Source organism: Phalangium opilio, unplaced genomic scaffold (assembly GCF_054372755.1).
Source record: "Phalangium opilio isolate 3A_F unplaced genomic scaffold, DU_Popi_V2 ptg000081l_1, whole genome shotgun sequence".
Classification (NCBI taxonomy): Eukaryota; Metazoa; Arthropoda; class Arachnida; order Opiliones; family Phalangiidae; genus Phalangium; species Phalangium opilio.
Genome location: NW_028324188.1, coordinates 884,958 through 912,183, shown reverse-complemented (window position 1 = coordinate 912,183; position 27,226 = coordinate 884,958). Strand labels below are relative to the sequence as shown.

The window sequence follows — 27,226 nt, the reverse complement described above, 5'->3', positions numbered from 1 at the left end:
GTCGTATCGTACACATACTGATAGGGGGGAAACCACTATTATAGTATGAAAACTACTACACTATAGAATAACACTCATCACTTAAACTGAGTGTTCTCATCGGAATGATTAGTTTGTCTTTCATTGGCTCGTCTATTGAATGCTGTTTTTTTAAGGGTTCTTTTCCTTCTGTATACATTCTAGGGTTTGTTTAACAGCTAATGCTCTCATAAAAGTATAAGGGTACATATTAAATTTGGCAATCTTTCAATGAAGCGCGCTATTTGACAAGGTGTTTCTTTGGAAACCGTCCAACCCCACGTTGGGCTGTTTTTTCCCTTCTCTTCGTTTTCTTTAAATCTTAACTTTATTTCTTCTTGTAGTCTGCATCTTGAGTTAACTCGGCGATTGTATGTAGGAATTAGCTCAAATATTTTACACCCATGGGTAGCTTCTAGAGAAAATATATCTTAAGTGACGTAATGGCACCTCACGCTTAGTTTCCACATATTCCTACCATGGCAAAGCGGTGCAACTACAAGTTGCCATTACAATGTGTTCTTCCAAAAAGGCCGAGGGTTTAATTATAGGAGCCCGAAGTACAGGGAGTGGGATAACATTGTTCTATGGGAAATTATTCAATTTTGAGAATGAAAAATGTAACTCTATACTTCTTTCTATGAGCAGCCGATTTTGCTTGACCACAGTAAGGGATGCATGCAACAACTAACACAAGTTATGAACATTGAACATTGGATTGAAGTGTTTTATCAATGCCCCCTTTAAATTTAATATAAGAAACTAATTAACACAATTATTTCTAATTTAATTCAGGGGTCATTGGTAAAACACTCCAGTTCAATGTTCATAACTTAATTGTGTTAGGGAGTTTACATCCCTTACAGTGGTCAAGCAAAATCGACTGGTCATACAATGAAGTAAAGTTACATTTTCCATTCTCAAAATTCAGTTGATTTCCCATGGAACAATATTATCCCAATTCTTTTAACACTGCTTAATCTTCTTAACAATTTCATTTAAGAAAATATAATATTAATGTAGTTGTAAAATTAATTTTGCTAAATCTATTTGATAACGTAACGTGTTTTCAGTTAGCAAGCAAGTTTTAAAAGAACGGAAACCCCAAAAACGGAAAAGCTTATAAAAAAATATACAACATCCTAAGAACTAGCTGTAGAATCAAAATTTCCCAGAATTATATTGAAACTATAGCTTAAGTAGTGTTTAAACTTTACATCTAAAATCCAGAACGGACGTGGTTGTGGCTGGCAAATGTAAAAATGTTTGGCATCGTTATATAACCATGCAGAGAGCTAGCTATAGGGGGGCCACCTTATAACGGATACCTATAAATATCTTTCTTTTTCAATTTTATACGCGGGCCGTTCTATTAATGCGCCCATTTCTTTTATTTAAGAAGAAACAATGGGCAATTACTCTATACCACCAAAGTTATACGGTGTCCTAGCATTATTAAGTCGTAAAAACGTCTTTAACTTCCTCGCGGGGACAACTCTGTCTGTGTGTGTATACATTTTTATAAACACCGTACGTACATACACGTGTTGAGTTGAATAAAAAGTTTGGCGGGAAATAAATGCGCGAAATTACTTACTCGCAAATATTATAAGCGTACGGAAAATATTTTTTTCTGTATAGTTTCCCTTCCCATTTGGAAGTTGGAAGTTTGGAACTAGCTATTCGCGCGAATTTGAACCTTTTAAAAGGATATGGGAAGTTCTATTTCACGCGCTTATATTTGGCGGGAAGTTTCTCGTGATTCTGCAGCGATTTGGCGGGAATTAATTGTATCTCGTGCTATAGAATTTGGCGGGAATTAAATGTCTGGAGAAGCGCTAATCTTCTTTCATTATGAAATAATTATCTCGTGCTAAACTTTGGAGGGAATTATCTCGTGCAGAATGTCACGTGTGAAACTTTATATTTTCTACATCATATCTCCCGCTAAATAACGACGTTACTTTATAGAATTCAGTTAAAAATAACTGCGCGGCGCGCGGGAAATGACCCTCCCGGAAAACGTGTCGGGACTAATTTTCCTTTTGGTTAAAAACTATACGACGCGTATAACATTAACATTTTGGCGCGAAGGGGTCTGTATATATATTATTGAAAAGCGGGAAGAAGCTGTGCGGCCCTATGGCTCAAAATAAAGAAATTATATCTCATTGTTTTAAATCATTATACGACTCTTTACACCCGATGACTTTTGAAACTGTTCCTCCTAGCCTCAATACCTATTCATTGACAGTTGTATTTGACAGTCCTAATAGTAATAGGTCTTCAATTAAAGACGTCACCATGGCGGAACTCGGAATTAAATTTTCGATGGAGTCTCGGCTCGGTTGACCCGTGCTCGCGCTATACACGATAATGTTTATAGCGCCTTTTCACGTTGACTTGTAATAATCATTTCTTCAATAATGCCTATGTTATTATACTGTCACCATAAGTTTATAAGATATGTTTCGTGATAAGTCTGACACTACCTATACTATTCGTAATGCTACCTCCTAGAGACTTACAGCTCGAGATATTAGTTCGAGGGAGAATTGAAGTACTTACTACACTCGGTGGTGGTTAATTAATTTTGTATCAGGACTTAAGTTCCATCTAGCTCTCCTATTTAGTCTGCAATCATTACTAATTAGGCCTTTGACAGCATCACCTCATGCACCAGACGCACGCCGCTTTACCCTGAATCTATGACCTACCTAGGCTATCACTTCAAAATTACAAGCTCCAGTTTCTAAGTTACCATGCAGAATTTACAAACTTATGAACATATCTTATGCTGTCACTTATGGGATGTCACTTATGGCCAGTTTTTATGTATCCGTGCACAGTTGTTTAGCTTCTGGCGGTACCGGTTCATACAACATACATACACGGTATTGTGTTTAAATTATAGCCGTCAATACCGATATCGTGAAAGTTACGTGTAATTTTATATTATTGAATTATTATATAGTCGCGGCGCGGTGCCGTGCGTTTCGGAACAACAACACAATGGGTTTGATTTTCTATATAGGGTCAAAGGTTATCCTCACTCTGAATACCCGGGGTTATCAGGGTTTCAAATTTATTTCTAAATCAAACTAGTTTAACGTATATTTAATTCTAATTAATGTAATCTAACTTAATTGGTACATTGATTAAGTTGTGGACGAAGTTTTATTTAAATCAATGGGGATTAATTTAAATATGTTAAAATTAAATTAAACCCATTAGTTAGATTTAAATCTAGCGTAATTGCACAAACTACCTTTATTACTAAGTTCTAGAATTGATCTTGCTCTTTACCGTTATTGCACTTACAAACTAAACCGCCTTAGCGCAATTTCCACAAATGACCTTTATCACGAGGTTTTGTAATATTTCTTTGCCGTTGTTGCATTTGCAAACTAAACCTTTTTAGCGCAATTGCCACAAAGGAGCTTTATCACTAGGTTTTTTAAATTTCTTTGCCGTTGTTGCATTTGCAAACTAAACCTTTTTAGTGCAATTGCCACAAAGGAGCTTTATCACTAGGTTTTTTAAATTTCTCTGCCATTGTTGCATTTGCAAACTAAACCATCTTAACCCAATTGTTTGAAATCTAACACAAAAGAACTTTATTACTAGGTTCTTAAATTTCTCTTTGCAGTTATTGCACTTTAAAACAATAAACCTTAGCGCAATTCCACGACAATCTTGTCGTTACAACATTCTAACAAACTATACAGTAACAAATTCCCTTTCTCAAACCCAAACGCAAACGGGGAACGTCAAACGCCGGCGTAACTCAAGATACAATTTCTTTGACCCCTAAATTCATCCGTGATAAACTCCCTGACCTTTGCCCTCTTCCCAATCCCCGCGCGCCCTCTTAAAAGACACTGATCTTAAAAGGCCCTTCTCATCTCATCTCTCTGAACACTGAAAAGGGGGCCATCCCTAAAATAAGATAAGCCCGGGCTACGCGTGGAGGTCCCTTAAGTAAACAAAAGCGAATGAATCTTGGGAGTGTATGTATGCGGCGGTACTTACTATGAGGTGTCCGGTATCCGTGCACGGCTCTAGCGGCGGCGGCGGGACTGGCGTAATAACTGGCCGGGTTTACGGGATTCCCGTTGCTGTCGAGCGAGTGAAAGAAGACGTCGACATCGTCGGGGGCTAGGATGTTACCGGAGGTTTCGATACCTCTGTGGCCGTCGTATGGCCATCGATGCGCGGCGGCGTGGGCCCCTTGACCCCCTTCCGCCGCTGCCACTGCCAATTCCATCGCCGAAAACGCCGTGACCGAAGGACGGTGGTGGTGCTGGTGGTACTCGCCACCCGCGAGATCTTTCGACTCCAAATAATAAATCGCGCTTGTCGACGTTAAAACGATCTCCGAATCCTTCTTTCACTTCTTTTAAAACCCAACAACAGTTTCGGGTCGACACTTTTATTCAATGGCTTCTGTCAAAGAAAAAGTAAACAAACGTTGATTGTACTTTAGTTAATCCAAATTGTCGGTCACACAACGTGCAATGCAATTGCGCCTTTTTTCACGCGCGTTTAGTCTCGCGCTAAAATTGAACAACTTCACGCGCTGTTTTCATTTAAAACTTCACGCGCAGCGCGAGATTTCGGTAAAATCTCCACGCGACGTTTTGCAACAATTTTATCTTTCGTTGACTTTATCATATTGTTTTAATTTTAAAATTAAATTAATCAATTAATCCGTTTTCGATTAGGATTAATGTCCTCGCTATTGTTATAATTCACGATGGATGATGCACTGTCTTGAGTACGCACGAGGGGCGATGTACTCTAAGATGGTTCAAATGGGTTGAAAGTTGTTTTGTTTTGATTTTTTATTACACCGAAAAACCAAAACCGAATTATTATCGTAACTTTAAATCGACATTCCGTTTTTACTGTACACCGCGTGATATTATGGTATGGTTATATATTTTTGTCGGCCCCTTAAAACCTTCCCGACAGCAATCTCGAGCGGCGTACACTCCGTTATCGACTGTATGGTATGTACTGAGAGCTCTCTCTAGAATCGCGTCAAGCCAAACCTAACCCAAAACGAAAGTCGAAACGCTACGAAAACGCTTTTAGCAATTTCTCCCCCTAAAATCCCCCCCTTATTTTTCCTCTCCCGTCGTTGTTATAAAAATACAAAAATGGCGGCGACCGGAGTCGTTAAAAGACGACACCCACGGATAGAAACCTTTAGCCAATCGGAAGCCGAGTTCTCCCAGATGCAACGTTAACTCCCACTGAAATCACGCCACTCCTTGAATAGCGGAGAGACGCGGAATTTAAACGAAACTCCCGTCTCTCCTCTCTCGACGACGGTTAGAGAAGAGGGAGAAAAAGTGTGTCTAAAGTTGCCAAGGCTTAACCAAAAGTCCTCTACCCGTACCCCCTTTAGTAGGCGGGAAAATCGGATTTTTAGTACGGGTTTTATCCGCTAGAGGCGAGGGTGTGTTGCTGCTGCTGCCAAACAGTCCGTCTCCAATCCTAAAGTTCTCTGAATGAACATTCATTGCGCTTTAACTTTTTTAGGAAATGATCCTGGTTTCGTTGGGATCATACAATAAGGAAATGTTTCCCGAGAGACAAATCACTCTGTAACGCCCTGTACATTTACATCGCATTTTTAAAATTACCCCCAGAGTCACTACATCAGTTAGGAAATGACCGTCCCCTCGATTTTTACTTCTTTCCCGAGGTTTTTTACCCCTTGCCGTGATTGACTTCTGATTTCTTTTTTTATTATTGATTTTTAAACTTAGAGTTGAAATTTATTGCAGTTGAACTTTAAATTTAATTTGAAGGCCCGTTCACACATGCCTTTGTGAATATCTGAGGTCCTCTATATATTTGTTTAAGGAACATTTGTGAAAGCGTCTTTATAGATCTTTACAATGTTTTTCTTATCAAATGGGGATTCTGTATTTTTGTATCACTATTGGGGGATACTTCCCTTAAGTTGTTATTGCAGATTCGAAATGAGACGGACTTTGTAAGCTTAGGGTTTAGGAAAGTTTCAGATAGGCACTTGGATTTAGTTGCCTGATAGTCGGTCAAAACGTTTAATCTTTATTCTTACCCGGAGTAGAATAAAAAAAAATTGTGGAATTTAAACTCCCTTTATTTTGAGGATCAAATATAATCCCTCCTTCCTTCTTTCTTTCTTTCTTTCTTTATTTTTTTCTTTCCTAATTTTCTTTTAAAGAATTTTAAATTTTTTACCCTAAAACAAATTATGTCTGAGTTGTGTGTGATCTCTTTCGAGGTAACGCTTTGTTTGGCAAATTACGCTTATTTATTTATTTCCCGCCTTTTTGAAATATCAGCACGTGCGTTTGGATGGAAAAACGCGCGTGAAAAATGGGAAGGGTTTAATTTTGGCGCAATTTCGGTTTAATTCCCGCCTTTTTGAAATATTAGCACGTGCACTGCTTGGAATAGCGCGCGAGACAATAATGATGATAAAAAGGGGACGGACAGTTGTTTGCATTTGAAAAAATGTACGCGTGCCAAAGAATAATGGGTAAGAATGGTCTGTTTGAATCTAGACTAGTCGCGGTGGTGATCATTTCATTTGAGGGAAGCGCTTTCTGGTTTTGCGTACGTCGCGCGGCTCGATTAAAATCAGTATGATTAAAAATGAGATTAAAGTCCTCTCGTGGTTGCTTGGCTGCGTTTTAGATTAATCCCCTAATCTTAGAGGAAGGATCGAACTTGAAATATAAACGGGACATGATACTTTATAACCCGAAGACTGACTATCAGACGATTCTGATCTCTTTCTTCGCCGCTTAGACACTATTTTTAGTAGGATGGGTAAGATTATTATTATGTATTATGATGTAGAGCGTTCAATTGTTTACTTCACTGAATGGTCATGAAGTTATTTATCTTCTTGTTTTGTTTTTATTTTTATAAATTCATATTATTATTTATTTTTTTACCGAGGGGACACTCACTAAGACAACACCCCTGAAGCGCATGCGCAGTTAAAGTTAAGAAACGGGTGGGGGAAGGGATTTCTCTAGCCCCTTTACTTTGTACACTTTCTATTGAGTATGGATGGGATTCTATAGTATTTGGGAATCGGATTAAAAGGTGGTTACTCCCTCGTAATTTCCCAGAATGCATTCGTTCAATCAATTTGCTGTAACCTTCACGGTTTTCCAACACGCCCTAGTATTGAATGAAAATTCTTTAACTCCAAAGGAATTCTGGGTAAAGGAACTACTTTCAACTAAAGAAAAACTTTATAGTTTACAAAGTCAACACCTGCATTGGTAGAGATGTAAAGACATGTCCAAATGAAAACCACACAATTTGTCATTTCTAACCTATAATTACTTTTTAGACACGTGTCCAGTATTAAGTACATTCTACACTTCAATAGAACATGGCTTTTTGTATACCCAGTCCATTGAACTGATCTGATCTGCCCACAACCTTAATGTACTCTACCCTGCTGCGTAATCCTTCTTTAGTGTTACTAAAGTAATCGATTTTCTAAAAAGACCCATTCACATGACCAGGAATTCATACAGCTACTAGGAATAATTGTTTCCCCATGTTAATTTATGTGATTTCGAGTTTTGTGGGTATACCGGGCTTGAGAACTTACTACACGTCAAGTGTCTTTCTTTCTAACTGATTTCAAATGTTACAGTTGGTAGCAACGCGAGTCCCTAAGGTGCAACTCGTAGTGAGATAGGTTATATTATTCGCTTTTTGTAAAATTCGTCATAGATAATGATAAGTCCACAAAAAATCTGCATAGATACGTTGAAAAAAGAAAAAGGGCACGTACACAATAATTCCTATAAAGGCTGTATGCATTCCTTACATCCGCACTGAAAGGGTTGGGTTTTTAGTTTGACAGTTGTCAAAAAAGAAGCCCTGGTTTGTTATTGACGGTTAAGACAACCTTATTGTATTGTGTACTGAAATAGCAAGAAAAGGAAAGGTATGTACATAGCCCATAGAGAGAGTGGGTTCAAGGTTATAACTTCAAGAACAGTTAACATATACAAGGGTTTAATTTAGTGGTCCTTTTGCAAACTGCAGCTATTTATATCGTGGACATTGCTGCTTTCTGAATACTATCTTTACCAAAGACTAGTTTGCTTCACCATCACCAACAGTCAAGATAGATCTGTGGTCCACAAAAAAAGGACGACATGCACAGGCGCCATGAAATTTCAAACTTCAACCCCAAAAACCCCAAAAAATTCTGTAAAAATCCATTCATTGTTCAATCCATAGTCTCCCGGTGGCGTACCATTGGCACCAGTGTCTCGGTGTTTTGGCGTCCACGGGTCCGGGGTCTAGCTGAGTACAGTAGGAACTGCCCTGGGGTTTTAGGGGGACCGGTGGGGGGGACCCCGTAGCTGTCAAAGTTGAAGAACTGCACCGCTCTGAGCAGACCGGACATCATTGGGGGAGGGTACGGGCAGGTCTTTGAGGATTCGGTTGGCAAACTGGAGCTAAGACTAGGTTTGCAGTCACCACCAGACCAGAGTGTCGCCGTTCTTTTCAAACTTCGACGCCGTCAAGTCGGCGACATGTTTCTAGTTTTCTACTACTTCTTCTGAACAACGTTTCTAAGGAGGACCAAGTTTCTTCCTTCAGTTTTTTGGGGATTTTTCAACAGAAAATCGCCCTTTTTTATAATATAGTTTTTTATTCTGTCTTATTTTGGGGGGAGGGGGGCTGAAGGGGGGTTCCTTTTGAAACAACACCGACGACCGCGACTCAGGATGGACGGACACTTTGGGTGGGTGGGGGGCCGACTTCGAGGCGACTTGTACTCGTTGACATTTAAATGTCATTTGAATTTTTCATTTCTTAAATTGTTTATAAGGGAACGTACTTGAATTTATGGAATATAGTTTATTAATTTCATATTTATTTTTGGGTTTAATCGTAAGTAGTTTAATTAATTATTGATTGTTGTGGTATAGTTAGTGTCTAGAGAAATAAATTTCCTCAATACGTAGTGTTTGAGTGCCTTGGACTTGACCTTAAGGTCTCAGATCAAAAGCTATATAATAATCCTAAAAATAAAATTAAATAAAAATATGTATTACTTAAATTTATCGAAAATATGTTTTAATTTAATTATTAAATTGTTAATTGTAGCGATGACATGTTCCAAATTAAACCCCCAAAAAAATTAGTAGACCATCCCACCCAATTAAGGAACTAAATTTGGAGTTAAATTAATATGCGATGCGCAAATTTTCATGCGGGTTTTCAATTTTCAGCGACTTGTAACTAGAAAACCGTTTTTAAAAAAAGGATAAATTTAGGAATTAGGTTCCCAATAAACCGCAAAATATATTGAATCTAGATCTTATCCCACCTAAATGGCGATATTTCATTTTAAAATTTAATGCCACCGATGATGTCTCCAAATTATATATGTATACATATACGCTTCGGGGTATTAACATATTACTTAAATAAATTTTAAAATATTTCAGGGAAAAAAGTTCATAAAAAAATTAAAGTTTACTAAAATTAATAAATTTTTTAATTGCATGGGATGTTCTCAATTTAAGTGCTTAAGGCCCATTCAAGAAAATATTTCTAAAAATGCTAAACCTATATTTGGTCTAGAGAAAACAGTAAACGTCTAGAACAATATGAGGCATTAAACGACTCTGTACGTTCAATTTTATGAGGTTATATTCATTTTTTGGCGGTAGATCGATTCTTCAAAACCCGCGTGTTCTCCGTAGCGCGCGCGCGGGAACAGATCCCGGAGCTGTGGCGCGTGGGAGCTGAGAAATTGGCGCGAAGTAGCGCGAGAGAAAAACGCGTCATCACCCTATAATAATCCGGGAAAAATCCCATGGAAGAAATTAGAAATCTCGTGCTCCCTCGCGAGCTGGAGAAAAACCGTCATATAATCTCCCGCCAAATACTTCAGTCAGTGTTTTCCCGCCAAAGTTTCATGGGCCCCCTAAATTTATCCACATAATCAAGATTAGCCTTCTGATTAGGGGCTTGCCCAAATTATACGCCAAAAAAAAACTGTATAAGGGGCATCCATATCTAAACGGCTGGGACCAATTAATTAGCCACACCACGTAAATGCCACCCTGACCCCCATCCCCTCTTTCCCAAATGGGCAGACAAAATGGCCCATAGATAAGAACATAATTAAGTTTACATGTACCGTATCTATTAGATTGGTGAACTCGCCGTTTATTTATTTATTTATTTATTAGCTCGTTAAAATGTAATTATGACGTAATTATGTGGTTATTTTTGATTGGACACCGCTAATTAATTTTCAAGGACATTGTCGCCCTAATATTTTGATATTGATTTATTAATAATTTTGTTGTTTACAATTTTATATCGTTTTTTTTTTTTATTTGACCAAAGTTGAGGCGAATTTCATAAAAACTACTACAATATAGTTGAAAAACACTCTATTGTAGTGGGATAATACTATCTCAAAGAAAAGAAGTTGTTTATACTTTCTAGTTAGTATTATCCTACTACAATCTAGGGGGTTTTTCTTTTATAATTACTAATATAGGAAGATATGTATAAAAACCTCTACAATATAGTGGAAAAACACTATTATAGTGGGATAAGACGATCACAAATAAAAAGAAACAGTGGCTTTTACTTTTGAGTTAGTATTATCCTACTACAATCTAGGAGTTTTTCTCCTATTATTAGTAGGAAACTGTGTATAAAAACCACTATATTACAGTAGTATAATACTATATATATCAGTTTCACTTCAATAGTGCTACTAAAATCCCCCAGCTATTTTACATCATCCCAATAACTACTGAGGCACTTAGGGGGAAACCACTACATTATATGGGGATAATACTATACGCATGTATTCTAATATTTTAATAGTGGCGTTTAATCACTAAATTATATGACCACACGCATTGAGAAAGCGGCGTTAAATTGATTGGCCTTAGGGTTAAATCTGCCGCGACTTAAGTGATAATAATGATATGATTACGACGAAATGATAATCTTCAAACAAACAAGATCTTTGATGCATGCATGCTTAGGACCTGGAATGATATCTACTGTATAAGATGCTCGTCAAGATGTCTTCCATCGATTGCTCGGGTGGGATGGGGAGATGCAGGGGGGGGGGAACGTCTATAGATTGAAGATGTCGATGTGTAAGATATTTGAGAAGGGAGGATTGGGATTAAATGCCCCAGGGCCCCCCACCGAAAATTATCCCGAGATAAAATTTACTATATATTATGAATACACGAAAGAAAATTATTTAATTTTTAATAATTTACTTTTTTTTAATATATAATCGTAGAATGTAATTATTTTTATTAAAAATTATGTTCTACGATTTTTATTAAAAATTAAATTATGTTCCACGATTTTATTATTAAATATTGATATTCTACGATTTTATTAAAAAAATTTAATTATATTCTACGATTTTATTAAAAAATTTAATTATATTCTAGGATTTTATTAAAAAAATTAATTATATTCTAGCATTTTATTAAAAAATTAATTATATTCTAGGATTTTATTAAAATATTTAATTATATTCTAGGATTTTATTAAAATATTTAATTATATTCTAGGATTTTATTAAAAAATTTAATTATATTCTAGGATTTTATAAAAAATTAAAAGCCATATTCTACGATTTTATAAAAAATTAAAAGTAATATTCTACGATTTTATAAAAATTTAAAAGTAATATTCTACGATTTTATAAAAAATTAAAAGTAATATTCTACGATTTTATAAAAAATTAAAAGTAATATTCTACGATTTTACAAAAAATTAAAAGTAATATTCTACGATTTTATAAAAAATTAAAAGTAATATTCTACGATTTTATTAAAAATTTAACGATATTCTACTAAAATTCTATAAAATCGTAGAATTATTTAATAATTTTATCGAATAAACACCACAAACTTTTACCCAAATATACATTATATTAATTTAATTTCACCACGTTTAAATCTAATTTACATTAAAACAGAACGCAACGGCACTTAAGGAAATTATAGCAATAAATATAGGAATTATCCTCTTTTAAGAGATGTGTCCAACCAAGCACCAAAAATGTAATAATATATAATATAACAGTTAACATTCACATCACGTCACCAGTTTGATTATTTTTACATTGTTTCCAATATATAATAACACCCCCTCAGAAGTTAAATAAGTAACAACTTTAGTAAAACTATAGAGAGGTTAGTCAATCGAATCGCAAAAAAAAACCGAAAGAAATCAAAACACCACGTATAATTCCAAAGGAATAATCTTCATTCAAACTCAGGCACGTATTTAGGAAAATTGTAACATTAAATATGATAAATTATTTAGTGGTAAAATACATTTTACCACCATAAGTTCATAAGATATGTTGGCCATCCATAAGTTTGTAATGTCTGGTAACTTAGAAACTGGAGCTTGTAATTTTGAAGTGACAGCCTAGGTAGGTCATAGATTCAGGGTAAAGCGACGTACGCCTGGTGGTGCATGAGGCGCTGCTGTCAAAGGCCTAATTAGTAATGCAGACTAAATAGGAGAGCTAGATGGAACTTAGAAGTCCTGATACAAAATTAATTAACCACCACCGAGTGTAGTAAGTACTTCAATTGACTCGCTTCCGTCGTTCTCCTTCTCGAACTAGTTATCTCGAGAACTGTAAGTCTCTAGGAGGTAGCATTACGAATAGTATAGGTAGTGTCATACTTATCATGTAACATATCTTATAAACTTATGATTTTATGTAAGAAGTGGTGAAATACGGTAGCTTGTGTTTTAATTCAAAGGTTTTTGACATAGTTTATAATTCTTTTCCGGTGGACGTGACCAAGTGTTAACTTTCTTTTATGCTTAGTATTTATTTTTGGAAATGTGAGAAGTATTAGCCCATGTTAATCCTATGGAGTGAATGTTTATTAGCATTTTGCTTAATTACTTGGGCTCTGATTGAGGTAACCCAAGGTACTTAGTACCGTTGAAAAGCTTATAGGTCTATAACATACTCAAAGGAATTTCCTGTATCTCTTATAGAACTAGAGTTAAAAGGTGTTATGTAAATAAGCCCCACGTTAATCCTATGGAGACTACTACGTCTATGAACATTTTGCTTAATTACTCGGGCCCTGATTGTTGTAATCCCAAGTATTAGTATCATTGGAAAGCTTAGAAGTAGGGCTATAACATACTCAAAGGGCACCCCCGTATCTCTTATATAACCAGAGTTAAAAGGTGTTATGTAAATAAGCCCCATATGGAGACTACTACGTTTATGAACATTTTGCTTAATTACTCGGGCCCTGATTGTTCTAACCCTAGAGTATTTAGTATCGTTGAAAAGCTAAGAAATAGGACTATAACATACTCAAAGGACATCCTTGTAATTGTAATATAACCAGAGTTCTGCCTTAATTGTCATACATGTAACCAACTCACTCACTTATGTAATATTTGGGCTTAAAAATTCAGAATCCTCGCGTAGGTTTTTATTTTTACTCCAATCAACTTTTGAGGCCAAAATTTATAACTTTGATTTTTAAAGAAAATTTTTTAAACTTTTTTAAAAAAGGAGAAAATCTTAAGGAAAGCTTACTATATACTTGGGACTTGGTCATATGCCAAAATGTCTCGATGTAGAAATAAACTTTACGAATCAGGATCGTAAATTATACCGTTGCCCTGATAAAAAATACCCCCAACTATATAACTTTTAGGTTTTTTTTTTTTCAAACTTTTTTTACATAAAAGTAAAAATTTATATATATATTTTCTTGGATTCGTTATACCCTGCCCGACTCGAGTCTAGTTAGTATCTACCCCTGTTAGTACTGGGTATTTTGCGCCGATCAAAATTCACCACAAAATCCCACGCTGTAAATTCCATGCCAAAATAAAATTAAAAAAAAAAAAAAATAGATCAAAGTGTAGAGATTTTAAATAACCAAAAAAATGTTTCAAATGTTTTTTTTCTTTCTTTTTGGCTTTTTAAGATTAATTACAGGAAATGCTTTTTAAGATATTTATTACGTAATAAATTATATTTAAACGAGTTAAATTAATTTAACTCGTTTTAATTTAATTTAATGCAGATGTCATTTTAAAAAATCTTAATACTTTGTATCTACTTTGGGTTGGTTCTATATGGGGGGAATAAGTTTTGAGTCTAAAATGTAACACACCCTGTATTAAAATTATATAATAAGTAATTAATTCCCAGTACCAAATTAAAAATATTTAAAATAAAAAAATAAAAATTAAAAAACATACATTACTTTTAATTATAAATTCATTTAATCCCATTGGCACATGATCACTTCCTTATAACTGTCAAAAAATCCGGTAGCAACATCAAGTCAAACAAATATTTCAATAATAACATTATTATTTTGTCCTTGAAATATCCATTTTCCAAAATAACATACACATGCAGACACACTAATTAGCATAAATGCGTCTCGAATCTATTTAACCCTAGGCTATGGTGCATTTATAATTATAATTAAACGACCCGCTATTAGACACCGCTTATCTCGTCTTACCGAGATAACGATCTCTAATCAACTGATAAAAGTAAACTTTATAAAGATTGTAATCTTTCTCCTCTCAATTTAAACCTTTACGGGAAAGTCGTAGTTAAAATGTCTTCTCGCCCGGTTCGACACACGAAAGTTTGTTGTTAAGTTTTAACTGGGTAAATTTTGTAACTGAAGCCATAGGGGAAGAAGTGGTTCTCTGTCTGTTTTAAGTTCTTTTTTTTCTTTCTATTTAATTTCTTTTTCATTACAATATTATGTTTTGGCCTTCAAGAGCAACTTCTTAAATATATATAATGAAAATATAGTCGGTTAGAGGCGCAATTATCTGTAGAGAGAAAGGTTAGCTCGTGGTTTTTATGATTTTGAGGCACGTGAGAAGTTTTAGATTATATAGTTTTATAATTTAAGCGCGTGAATTTTGAGAAATTTCAATTTATTTTTTAATAATTTTTCACGTGAATTTTTTTTCGTTTTTCTACGTGGAATTTTGTTCAATTTCGTCCAGAATAATTTTTTTAACGTGAAATTTTGACCAATTTCGTTCAGAATAATATTTTTAGCGTGAAATTTCCACCAATTTCGTTCAGAATAATATTTTTAGCGTGAAATTTCCACCAATTTCGTTCAGAATAAATTTTTTAACGTGAAATTTCGACCAGTTTCGTCCAGAATAAATATTTCCGCGTGAAATTTTGACCAGTTTCGTTAAAAATTAAATTATTTCGCCTGTTTTAATCCCATAACAGAGATTTTGGAGTCAAAAAAGTTCTCTAGAAAATTATAAATCTAGAATTGGCGCTTGGCGGGTTCTCTCTGTGTTGAGTCATATTATTTTTTGAAAGAAATCGGAGGAGAACTTTTATAAATAATACGTGTTAGTTTTACTAAAATTCATTAAAGAAAAAAGAGAGCTAACCTGATTTTATTGAAACCTTGGCTCGCTTTTTTAAAAAAATCGTGCCGAAGGTAAAAAGACATTTTTCTTCTACTAATGGCGATACTTCACCTTACACTCTATAAAATACCGTATTAAATAACCACACTCTGCCATTAATTAAACTATCTTGAATTTAGCAATAAGAAAAAGTCCTTTAACAAATTTTATCCTTTTGATATCCGGTTTTCTTTTTCTTGAAATTTAACAAAAAAACTGTCTTTTTTTTCCCCAGATTTTAAAATTTATGAGGGTGGGCCCCTTGGTGTTTTTTTTTAGGAGAGGGTCATATAGATTATAATAGACCGATATTGCCGCCATTAATGAAAACTTAATCTGAAATTTGAAGATTTTAAATGGTATATTTTAATTTTTTAATCAAATAATTTTTAATTTGAATAATTTATTTGTAGAACTATTTTAGAAGATAATTTTGCACTAAAATAATTTATTTGTAGAATTATTTTAGAAGATAATTTTGCACTAAAATAATTTATTTGTAGAATTATTTTAGATAATTTTGCACTAAAATAATTTATTTGTCGAATTATTTTAGATAGTTTTGCACTAGAGTAATTAATTTGTCGAATTATTTTAGATAATTTTGCACTAAAATAATTTATTTGTAGAATTATTTTAGAAGATAATTTTACACTAAAATAATGTATTGGAATATAGTAAAAACATTAAAACCTTTCTTTTAAACTATTATTTTATAAAACATTAAGTAGTATTTTTATTCTAAAAAATAAATGATAAACTTAATTTATGATTATATTTACCTTAAAAAATAAAATAATGCCTTAGAATAAAAACGCCTAAATAAGAATAATGATTACATATACCTACATTAAAAAAATATAAAATATTAAACGTCCAAAAAATAAAAAACATAATCAGGAAATAGGTATAGTAGTTACAAAATATTATATTATATTTTATGAAAACAGGTATATTACACGATAGAAGATTTTGAAATAAGAGATATTATTTATAGGGGGAATTTTTTAAAAATAAAAAAAAATTCACATAAGCCATTAAACCGTGTAAAACACGAAGAAAATATTATACTACAATAGATTAGGGTCTCGATTTAATCCCTTTGTAAAATCTCCAATCAATATATTTCAAAAATATATATCGGAGGAAAATAAACGTATTTTTATGGTCAAATAAATATTAGGGGTTAATTCTGTATCAACCATCCATAAGTTAATAATAATTTATCATAAAAGTCTACAAATGTTGTAAAAAGGGAGGGTATAATTATAGGACCGAAGTGCAGTGAGTGGGATGGTCAACTTATTACCCTATACTTATGTCATAAGATTCTTAAAACTTATATTTAACTAAATAATTTAAAATTTTTAAACCAATTTAATGAAATATTAAGAATTAAATATCATTTATTTCTGGATAACATTACACGATATTAGTTTAAATTCGTTAAACACCAAAAATAAATAAACTGGCAATAATGCGAAACGACTTTCAGAGACCCTTATATAAACGTTTCCTTTTAAATTAATGAAGTAACAGCAGTTAACGTTACCGTTCAATCAGATATTAATATACAGATGCCTTTACCGTATTTTATACCAGAAAAATAACGTAATATTAAGGAAAATAATTAAGAATTCAATACCATACTCATCTTTTAATACGGTTCAATACATTTAGGGACCCTTTTTTATTGAGATTCAATATATATGAGAATAAAAATTATTTTATTTTTAAATCACCTATTCTTAAAAATATAAAATAAAATGGGAAACTAATATAGTACATAATATTATATTATATTATATTATATTAATTTAAATTCTATTATTAATTAAAGATATATATTTAACGTTATTTTCCTATATACCGTCCGTTTATCCAGTAAAACACGTTGTACATTATATTTTAAATAAATATACTTATTAGTTAAGCCTTTCTTTCCCCAAACGAGTGCTAGTTAATAATACAAGACACGGTTTAGAGAATAGAATAGATCTTATATTCACAATTTCACACGGGAATGGTTATATATATTTATTTATAGGAAGGGTTTTTCTAAGACTTCCTGTATCGTTTTCTTATGCTAGAATTAATCCACCGATGTCATTGATATCTTAAGTCTATTTAAGCGTATCTTTAATAGCTCGATTAGGTTTGTATAACTCAATGAACTAAATAATGGTTTTTCTCAAAAGATAAACCATTATCTTATTTTGTGTCTGTCTGTAAAAGTTTAATTTTCAATTGTCATCGTAGTTTTAAAGTAGATATGTCACCCTCCCTTTAAAAATTGGCAATTTCACGTGTTTTGTTAATAAGTTAATATTCGTTTAATCCTTTCATTTTTAATTTTTAATTTAAAAAATCCACGTGCTTTAAAAATTAATAGAGGAATTAATTTCACGTGATTTGTGAATGGTTATGTAACGTCTAAAATAAAAGTTTATTTCTTGAACCCTAAGAAAGATATAAAGTTAGCTATTTAGGTCTGGGACATCTGAATCCTCAAATATTACACACATCCTCCTTGATACGGCGAACCCACGTGTTTAGTAATACTCTTTGATTAGAAACAAGCGAAGGGGTCCTCCAGATATTGCATGAAAGAGGACTACCGGTTCTCACATAATTAAAGTGCGTAAGAAATATTATTAGGAAAATACTTCCAAAGTGTCTCGCTATATAGGGGTCGCTATTAAGGCAACTCGACACATACACAGTGCACACTCACATATTTGTAAGAAAACACGATTCTACTTTCACATCACGTAACTCCTCAACTCGGCTTGCCTCGACGACCTCAAGGCGATTACGTGCCGCCGCCGCCGCTTCCCAACTGAACCAACTTTGTTATAACAGAGTGAGAAATTCTCTAGCCGTGTCCTTAAATCTTCAAAGTTACAGAGTTTATTTCTGCGCGTGCTTTTAGTCGCTATTTATTTTTTCCTGCACTAGATTGTATAGGTAAGGGATTTTTCTGCGCGCGCCAGTAGATGTAAGAGATTTTCCTGCGCGCGCTGTTAGATGTAAGGGATTTTTCTGCGCGAGCTAGTAGACGTAAGAGATTTTACCGCGCGCGCTAGTAGACGCAAGAGATTTTCCTGCGCGCGCTAGTAGCTACGAGATTTAAGCCCGCTCTCTCCACCGAATAAACTGTCAGTTTTAAAAAAACATATTACATATTTTTGTGACATTTCTTTCGTAATATTTTAAGGGGAAAAAATTAAAGATTAATGAATTTCTTTCATGGTATATATATATTGAAGGTCGTTGTATTATGTGTTTATATTCAATTAATTAATATATAGTATAGAGGTTGAAGTCTTTAAGCTAAAAACCCGTTCTTCAATTACATAAAACCAGAAACTATATTAATCATTTGTATATAAATAAATTAATTACTTTTAGTAGAAAAAAAAACCATCATTGCGGTTACCAAACCATCAATACAACATTAAAACACCTCATCAAAAATATTTAAAAAATAAATTTAACAAGTCGGGAAAACCAAAATATTACCTCTCCGTGTCGAGAAGATTATATAAACTTAAGTAACCAATGAAAACGTCGACCTTTTTGCCCTCATCTTTTCCCGCGCTTTGCGCTTCCGCATTTCATCCTTACTCTCAACATTATCTTCCTCCATTTTACATACAAAAATCGAATACTCACAAAAAGAAGCGGCAAAAACCTGCTGGCTCTTTACAACCACTTAATTTGACTTAATATCCAACTTCCAAACACAAATATTTACTGGTAGATAAATTGACAACCTACAAGCAAAGAAAAATTCTCACGAATGGCTCCCGCAAATTTAAAAGGTCTATTTTCAACTAGGTTTTTTTTAAATTTTTGGTCTAACTGTTATCTACACCTAGATGGTTTTCAGTGAAACAAACAAGGAGCATAAACACAATAATGGAAGCTTCAGTTTTATTTAAAACATGTAAAACAATTATCATCTCTGCAAATAGCTTACACATGTCTTTTTTACCAATGCCTAACCGTTTGGATTTTTCTAAAGCAATCTCAGCACCAAAAAATATTTTTTGATACAAAATAAATGTTTTATATTCTTATTAAGAATAAAACAAGAGGATAAAAAAGATCTGTCCTCTCGTAATTTTTTAAGCTTTTATCAAGATTACTCTATACAACAGTAACAAGGAGTATAAACCCATTAGTGGAAGCAGTATTTTTTTTCCGAAACAATCTCGCTTATGTTTATCCTCTCTAGGCTTCGCTAAATACGTATTTCTCTTACGTAAAATATTAATAGACAGGCAAGGATTCATACCATTAAAGAAGGAGAGCAATATTATCCATATTTTCATTTCATATACAGAGAAAAGAAATTATTATGTTTCTGAGAGGAGCTTCCCATTTTTGTTGTTGTTTTGAAAAATATATCGCAATGCACGGGCCTTAATAGATATAGGAGGCAATGAAGGAAATATATCGCATGCACGGGCCTTGGTAGATGTAGGAGGCAATGATAATCTCTCTCTTTGCACGAGAGGTTTATCTTTAATATTTAAATAAATATAATTATTTTTAATTATTTTAATCTTCAATAATTAACATTAATAATAGTTAAATCGTTTAAAATAAAGTTATACCTATTATCATCTCAAACTTTGCTAATATTGACGTTTAAAGTGAAGGGTACCCCTCTTGCCCGCTTTTTTCAAATTTGGGGTATATATACGATTCGTTTCCATTATAATAGTAAGGAAAAAGCGCAATTGCGAAAACCTTTGGTGGAGATCCCACCTTAGGGAGGCTAGACGTTTCTCGTAACCCTAGCTGATCGCCGCGTATATCCTAAAACCAAACGATGATAATGGAGTAGAAGCCAATGATATAGATTGGTGTCTATGTGGAATAGACTTTGTGGATGGTGGTGTTAGAAGCCAGTGTAAGTGCAGACTGGTGTCAATGTGGGATTGACAAAGAATAGAAGATGGTGGTGGTGGAAGCCAGAAAAGTACCAGACCGGTGTTCATATGGGATGGACGAAGACCAAACATGGTGGTGTGAGAACTCAAGTATAGAATAGCCAAAGGAGAGAAATACAATTTTCCAAATTTCTGTGAACTGTCAATGCGGTCCGGAAATTGGGAACACGTTTGCTCCGATACGCAAACTGCGAACGCGGTCACGTGGGTGTAACAACGGACAGACAGACACACACACACACACAGACAGACACGGCCGTTACAGAACCTCTCCTGGACTACGTCACACGGAGAGGTAAAAAGTTCTTTTCAAACCAAAGACAATCGAATCTATTAATTTGATAATTAAATATATTTAAAGTAAACTTTTGTGACAATCAAATGGGAGGAGTTACGTCAGATTTAATTGGGTATTTCACCCCTAGGGGAGGAATAATTTCTAGAGGAGTGGGTAGTAGTAGTAGTAAGTCGAAAGTTCAGTCAGTGTTAAAAAAAATATAAAGTAGAATTGTTCGGAACGTGATTTGAACAATGGATTGTGAACACCTTTTCCCACCATGCACCGGGGCATACTCGAAAATTTCCCCCTTCCCTCTGCATACCCCCCCCCCCCTTGGCGACAATTTGACAAAAGATGTTGAAAAGATCAGCAGAAAAGCTACCATACCCCATCCCTCTTTAGGAAGGGAGCACAAAGAACGCGAGGGGGCGCTTCCAAGTACTTCTCCGGCGCATCCAATAAAATTGATTTCCGATAATTTTCCTAACTAAACTAAATCAAATACCAAAAAGTAATTTACCATATACTTCACCGTCACATCTTTCTTGTTTATGAGCTGATAAATACGGGGAAATAATTTAATGTTACGGTGAATTAAACCATTTTATTATTTTTAATTTTTAATTTGGCACGTGCATTTTTTTTAAAGTATACAGTCACGTGATATGATTTTTAACATCATGCGCGTGAGATTAAAAATTTGAAACAATGTTTAATAAAAGGAAGATTAATTTAAAGTTACCACAAAGCACGTGAAATAATTTAAAGATTCAATCACAAATTGAATTGAATTGAATAAATTATATTTTTTCAATTTTTAATTTGTTCGTGTCTGTCGCGGAGGTTGGTTTAATTTGGGATGATACTGATCTGGTGACATATTTAAAAGATATGGGGTACAAGTTATTAAAGAGGCTCATTAAATTTTATCCCTTGAAGACTAATTGGGATGTAATTAAATACATTTCAGTTTTTTAAGAGATTTTAAGGAAAAAAATATCAAAATATGAAATATTTTTCTTTTTCATTGGATCGATTGAAGGCCCTTAAGCTAATAAAATCATCCATCATTTCTTAATAGACCCTTTTAAGATAGATTAGCCAAAATAAAACAAGGGGTAAGTTACTAAAAATTAAAAAGTTTAAAAACCAAGGGGTAAATCACTAAAGTTTAAAAGGTCGAAAATAATAATAATAATAATATTTTACGTTACCAAATTTGCATAAATTATGATTGGCGAGCCCACCTTTAAACATAGATTATACTTTGAAAATAATTAATTAATTTCTTGATTGAAAGTGACCTTGATATACCATATCCCGTCCCTCCTTACGCGTACAGTCCATGTTTTAATACGTTTATTTTTATCCAACAATTATTTTTTTTTATCAAAGGTTATTTAAATTAAATCGCCCACGGTAAGAAATGACGTGAGTCGCCTGTCACTTAGAAAATATTAAATACTAAAATAAAATTTTTAAGTCGAAAAGTATAAAAATGTAATAAAAATTATCAAATAATATTTTTTATAAAAAGAGTAATTACAGTTAACTGAAATGACTTTGACCTAATTTACATTGAGAATTTCTTGTTTTCGTTTTAATTAAATTCGCTCGTAGCATTTAATGTACGTGCTCCGCCATTTTAAACGCGCCTTTTTTAGAGATCACATTAACACAAAGCTGTACCGTGTTATTAACCACTAAAGAAAAAAAAATTAAAACCCCAAAGGGGGATTTCATTAAAATTGTCAAATATTTAATTCATACCTTAAATATATAAAGAAAAAAATTCTTCAGGCGTATTTTTAAATATTGTATTTAAAATTCCTTTAAAATTTAAAAAGGGGTGTGTTTTTAAAAGGAATTTAATTAATTAATTGGATTGATACTTATTATTCTTTTAGGCATTCAAGGAAATTAATGTTTTGAATATTTACGATAGATAACCTCATGCACCAGGCGTACGTCAGTCGCTTTACCCTGAATCTATGACCTACCCCACTCACTTCAAAATTGCAAGGTCCGGTTTCTAAGTTACCAGACTTTACAAACTTATGGATGGCCAACATATCTTATAAACTTATGATAATACTTTTAAAGACTAAGCTTATTATTTAATTATTCGTATATATAATAGAAATTAAAATCAGTGCAATTAAATTAATAATAAAACAAACTAATAAATTTAAACCTCGCAGTTGCAGTTGCAATTGACTGTGTTGTCACCTACTCGAGGTTCGAGTTATCTTGATTTAGTCTTCGTTAACGATCTTCGTTTCGTGGATGCAACTTCTGTCCGAGATAATATTCCTGGGTGTGATCACTTGGCTGTGTATGGTACTTTGGTTCTACCACGCAACTTTCGCCAACGTTCAGCGCGCTCTATCCTCAATTACCGAAATATCGTCGTTGAAGAACTGCTCAACTCTGTTTCCTACGCTCCTTGGGAGATAGTGTTCTCTATGGACATTGAGAGTACTTGGGAAAACTTTTTGGACGTGTTTTGGGCCTGCGTTAAGGACAACATTCCGCGCACGACTCTAAAGGGCAAAAAACGATCCCCTTGGATTACCGCTGACCTTGTCCACCAAAGTCATGTGAAGCACTCGCTCTTCAATAAGGCAAAGAAGAGGCAACGTGAAGCTGACTGGAACGCTTATAAGAGGTTCAGCAATATTTTGCGGCGTCAAACTCGTATAGCCTACGACGATTTTGTCTCGGGCCTTCATGATACGCTCGCAACTTATCCAAAGCGCTTCTGGTCTTTCATTCGTTCGAAGAGTAAATTGCCGCCACCTTCTTCGTTCAAGGGTGATTTCGGGGAGATATCCGATCCATTAGCAGTGGCACGTACGTTTGGGGATTTCTTCTACAAGAGCTTCAGCCTCCCTGATCCTAATTTGACTCTACCAACTTTGGGGACGTCTGGACCTGAATTCGTTTTGGAGTCCATCTCACCTTCGGATGTAGCAGCTGCTTTGAAGCGTCTAAAGCCTGGGTCGGCGTGTGGACCAGACGGTATTACACCTAGATTACTTTTGACGATGGCGCCGGCAATAATAGGTCCTTTAGTTCGGCTATTCAACCTTTCGCTCACTACATCGACTGTACCGTCGGCTTGGAAACTGGCGAACGTCGTACCTATTTATAAGAATGGTGGAAAGAGGAACGACATATCTAACTATCGTCCAATTTCCCTTACTTCGGTTGTTGGGAAACTATTAGAGTCCATCATCTCTGAGAAGCTAACCACTTTCTTTGAAGAAAACGACATAATACCGCCATCACAATTCGGTTTTCGACGCCACCGTTCTTGCACCCACCAACTTCTGCGATCCTTTAACAATTGGGCGCGCGTTCTTGATGAACGCAATCCACCAGATATCCATGTAGTCAGCTTTGATTGGTCTAAGGCATTTGATTCTGTCTGCCACAAGAGACTACTTTACAAATTAAGAAGATCTGGAATTTCTGGGACCATCCTGCTGTGGCTTGAAAGTTTCTTAGCAAATCGCTACCAACGAGTTCTTTACCGTGGAGAGTGTAGCAGTTATCTTCCGGTACGGTCCGGAGTACCCCAAGGTTCAATTTTGGGTCCTTTGTTATTCAATATTTTCGTTGCTGACCTTCCAACTGTGATTACTGATGACTGTTCCGTATATCAATACGCGGATGATTCCTATATCTCCCAGCCTATACGGTCTGCTTCTGATCGATCTTCACTACAAGCCAACATAACCCGTGTTTTCGAATGGGGAGTTAATAACAACATCGCCCTCAACGTCAAGAAATGCAACTTCATGGTGCTGTCTCGCCGTAGAGGTACTGATGACACCTTCTACCACTTACACACAACACCTTTAACCAGGGTATACACTATGCGCCTACTAGGAGTCATTTTTGCGTGTGATCTGACTTGGACCTCGCAGGTTAGAACGGTCACTAACAAGGCTAAGCGCATTTGTGGTTTGATTCGTCGTACGACAAACCATACCCGTGGTTCGTTGACCCTGTACCGGTCTCTGTGTCTACCTATTCTCGAATATGCTTCTCCAGTATGGAACCCTAACCTTACCAAAGATGTTGCCTTGCTGGAGTCGGTACAGAAGGGGTTTACGCGGTTTTATCTACGGTCTCCTCGCCCACATTTCCCTGGACATATTTCCTATGATATGCGCCTCCAGGCCTTGGGGTTTCAACCGCTCTGTGTTCGTCGAGCTGTGTCTGATGTCCTCACCCTATTACGACTACGCGACTGCCATTACTTTCAATTGGACGATATACTGACGGAGAATCCCAGACACTCCGTACTAACGTATTCCTTACAGTACGCCAGATGCCTCGCGTTAAAGGAGTCATTTTTCTTTCGGTCTGTACGGTTATGGAATAATCTTCCCGTATGTCTTAGGGAAATGGCAAACGACCTTTCTCTACCCGTATTTAAAACTAATCTCTCAAAATTTTTCTTTGAAACTTGGCTTTCTAAAAATTGTTAAAATTTCCATTATTTTTTTTTTTTTTTTTTTTTATATATTTTTGTATACTTGATATTTATTGTTTTCTTTATTTGTATTGTACGTCCGGGTAACCACCTTAAATAGGCTCTTCTGCCTCTGTGGTTGCCAGTAACTTTGGTTGCGAAATAAATAATAATAATAATAATAATAATATGATTTTACAGCAAGTATTTATTTAAATACCAAATAATATGCTAGGCGCTAATGACTTTAAGTATATATATATATATATATAATTGTAATGGGCCTAGGCTTGGAGTTAGTTAACTGCTAGGGTCTTTTGAAGGGATACGATATTACTGTAGTTTAATTTTATCTTTGATCTGAACAAACAAGGGGTTGAAGGGGGAGAGAGAGGGGGGAATTACCCCCTCCTTCCCTTTACCCTAAGTATAGAGGAAGTTGATCCTATATTTAATACGACGGTAATTCTCTTTAAATACGGACGGCGTAGCTACCACCTTCTAGGTAAGAGCATAAGTTCATAAGATAAGTTGGCCATCCATAAGTTTGTAAATTCTGGTAACTTAGAAACTGGAGCTTGTAATTTTGAAGTGAAAGCCTAGGTAGGTCATAGATTCAGGGTAAAGCGACATACGCCTGGTGCATGAGGCGCTGCTGTCAAAGGCCTAATTAGTAATGCAGACTTAATAGGAGCTAGATGGAAGAAGCCCTGCAAAATTAATTAACCACCGAGTGTAGTAAGTACTTCAATTGACTCGCTTCCGTCGTTCTCCTTCTCGAACTACTTATCTAGAGCTGTAACTCTCTAGGTAGCATTACTAGTGTCATACTTATGGAAGTATAAACTTATGGTAAGAGCTGCAAGAACACGGGGGGGGGGAGCTTGATTGTCCTAGCTATTATTCTCGTCACGCGTCGGACTCTGTTTCCCGCCCCCTCCCCTCTTCTCCCACCCCCATACCGGAACAAACGTAAGGAAAATGGCGCGGGGTTCACTTCCTCACTTCCTTCTGTTCGACAAAATTTAATCCCCCGAAAACTAACTTTACCCCTTCAACATTTCGCTAATTAATAGCGAGGACACCCCCCTCCCTCCCTCTCTTGTCATCTCTTTTGGATACTGTGGTGTGTGTATGTTAAGAAGTTTTAGCCTTTCAGGTATCGATTGGACAGGGAACTTGTATATTGCAAAAAGGTATATTACTGTAGTTGTATGTATAAGAAAATAATTGAAGGAGTTTAAGAAGATGCGTATTTTTTATACAAATGAACGGATAATATGCGTTTAAAATGGGTAGATTAATTTTTCGCGTATTTTTAAAGGGGGTGGACGTATTTTAGGAGCTCCTCGCGCGCATTTAAAGGGGGGTAGACGTACTTCAGGAGCTCCTCGCGCGCATTAGAAGGGTGTAGACGTACTTCAGGAGCTCCTCGCGCGCACATTAAAAGGGGGTAGACGTATTTTAGGAGCTCCTCGCGCGCACATAAAGGGGGTAGACGTACTTAGGAGCTCCTCGCGCGCATTTAAAGGGGGTAGACGAATTTCAGGAGCTCCTCGCGCGCATTTAAAGGGGGTAGACGTACTTCAGGAGCTCCTTACGCGCAATAAAAGGGTGGGTAGACGTACTTCACGAGCTCCTCGCGCGCATTTAAAGGGGGTAGACGTTTTCTCTATTTCAGGAGCTCTCTTAAAGCTGCTTAAAGGTAGTAGACTTGTTTCTAGCGCGATTTTAAAAGAAGTAGAGGTATTTTGAACGCGTTTCAAGACCTCGTAGAGTACGCTACATTAATTTTACGAGCTTCTCAATAGTTAAGAACAGCCTAGCCTAGATGCCACGGAAAATTTAAAATCAATAATCGTATGTTACCCTACCCAAGTCACTTGTTGACTTAAAAATAAATTCCCTTACTTACAATAAAGTATGATATAAACCTAAAAGTTCTAGGCCTGCATGTTTAAGGCTAATAAGGCTTCGTGACAA

At 35.1% G+C, this 27,226-nt stretch overlaps 1 protein-coding gene and 2 long non-coding RNA genes across 5 annotated transcripts in view; 2 read left to right on the top strand and 1 right to left on the bottom strand.

The window, feature by feature from the left end:
• Positions 1-5,090, bottom strand: part of LOC149653843 (GATA-binding factor 2-like) — a 43,313-nt gene extending 38,223 nt beyond the window's left edge. The window contains exon 1 of one of the 2 annotated variants that reach the window (XM_089846765.1): positions 4,051-5,090. In XM_089846765.1, the coding sequence (XP_089702891.1) occupies positions 4,051-4,285 (235 nt within the window). In that variant the 5' untranslated portion in view covers positions 4,286-5,090. The remainder of the gene's footprint in view (positions 1-4,050) is intronic. The other variant, XM_089846764.1, reaches the window with a different exon arrangement.
• The window catches only part of LOC149653841 (uncharacterized), a 161,095-nt gene that overhangs the window by 93,847 nt on the left and 40,022 nt on the right, over positions 1-27,226 (top strand). The gene's annotated exons all lie outside the window — the stretch shown is intronic.
• Positions 16,336-19,656, top strand: LOC149653842 (uncharacterized). The gene is made up of 2 exons (XR_016370799.1): positions 16,336-19,343; positions 19,401-19,656. It is a non-coding gene; the product is annotated as an uncharacterized LOC149653842 (long non-coding RNA).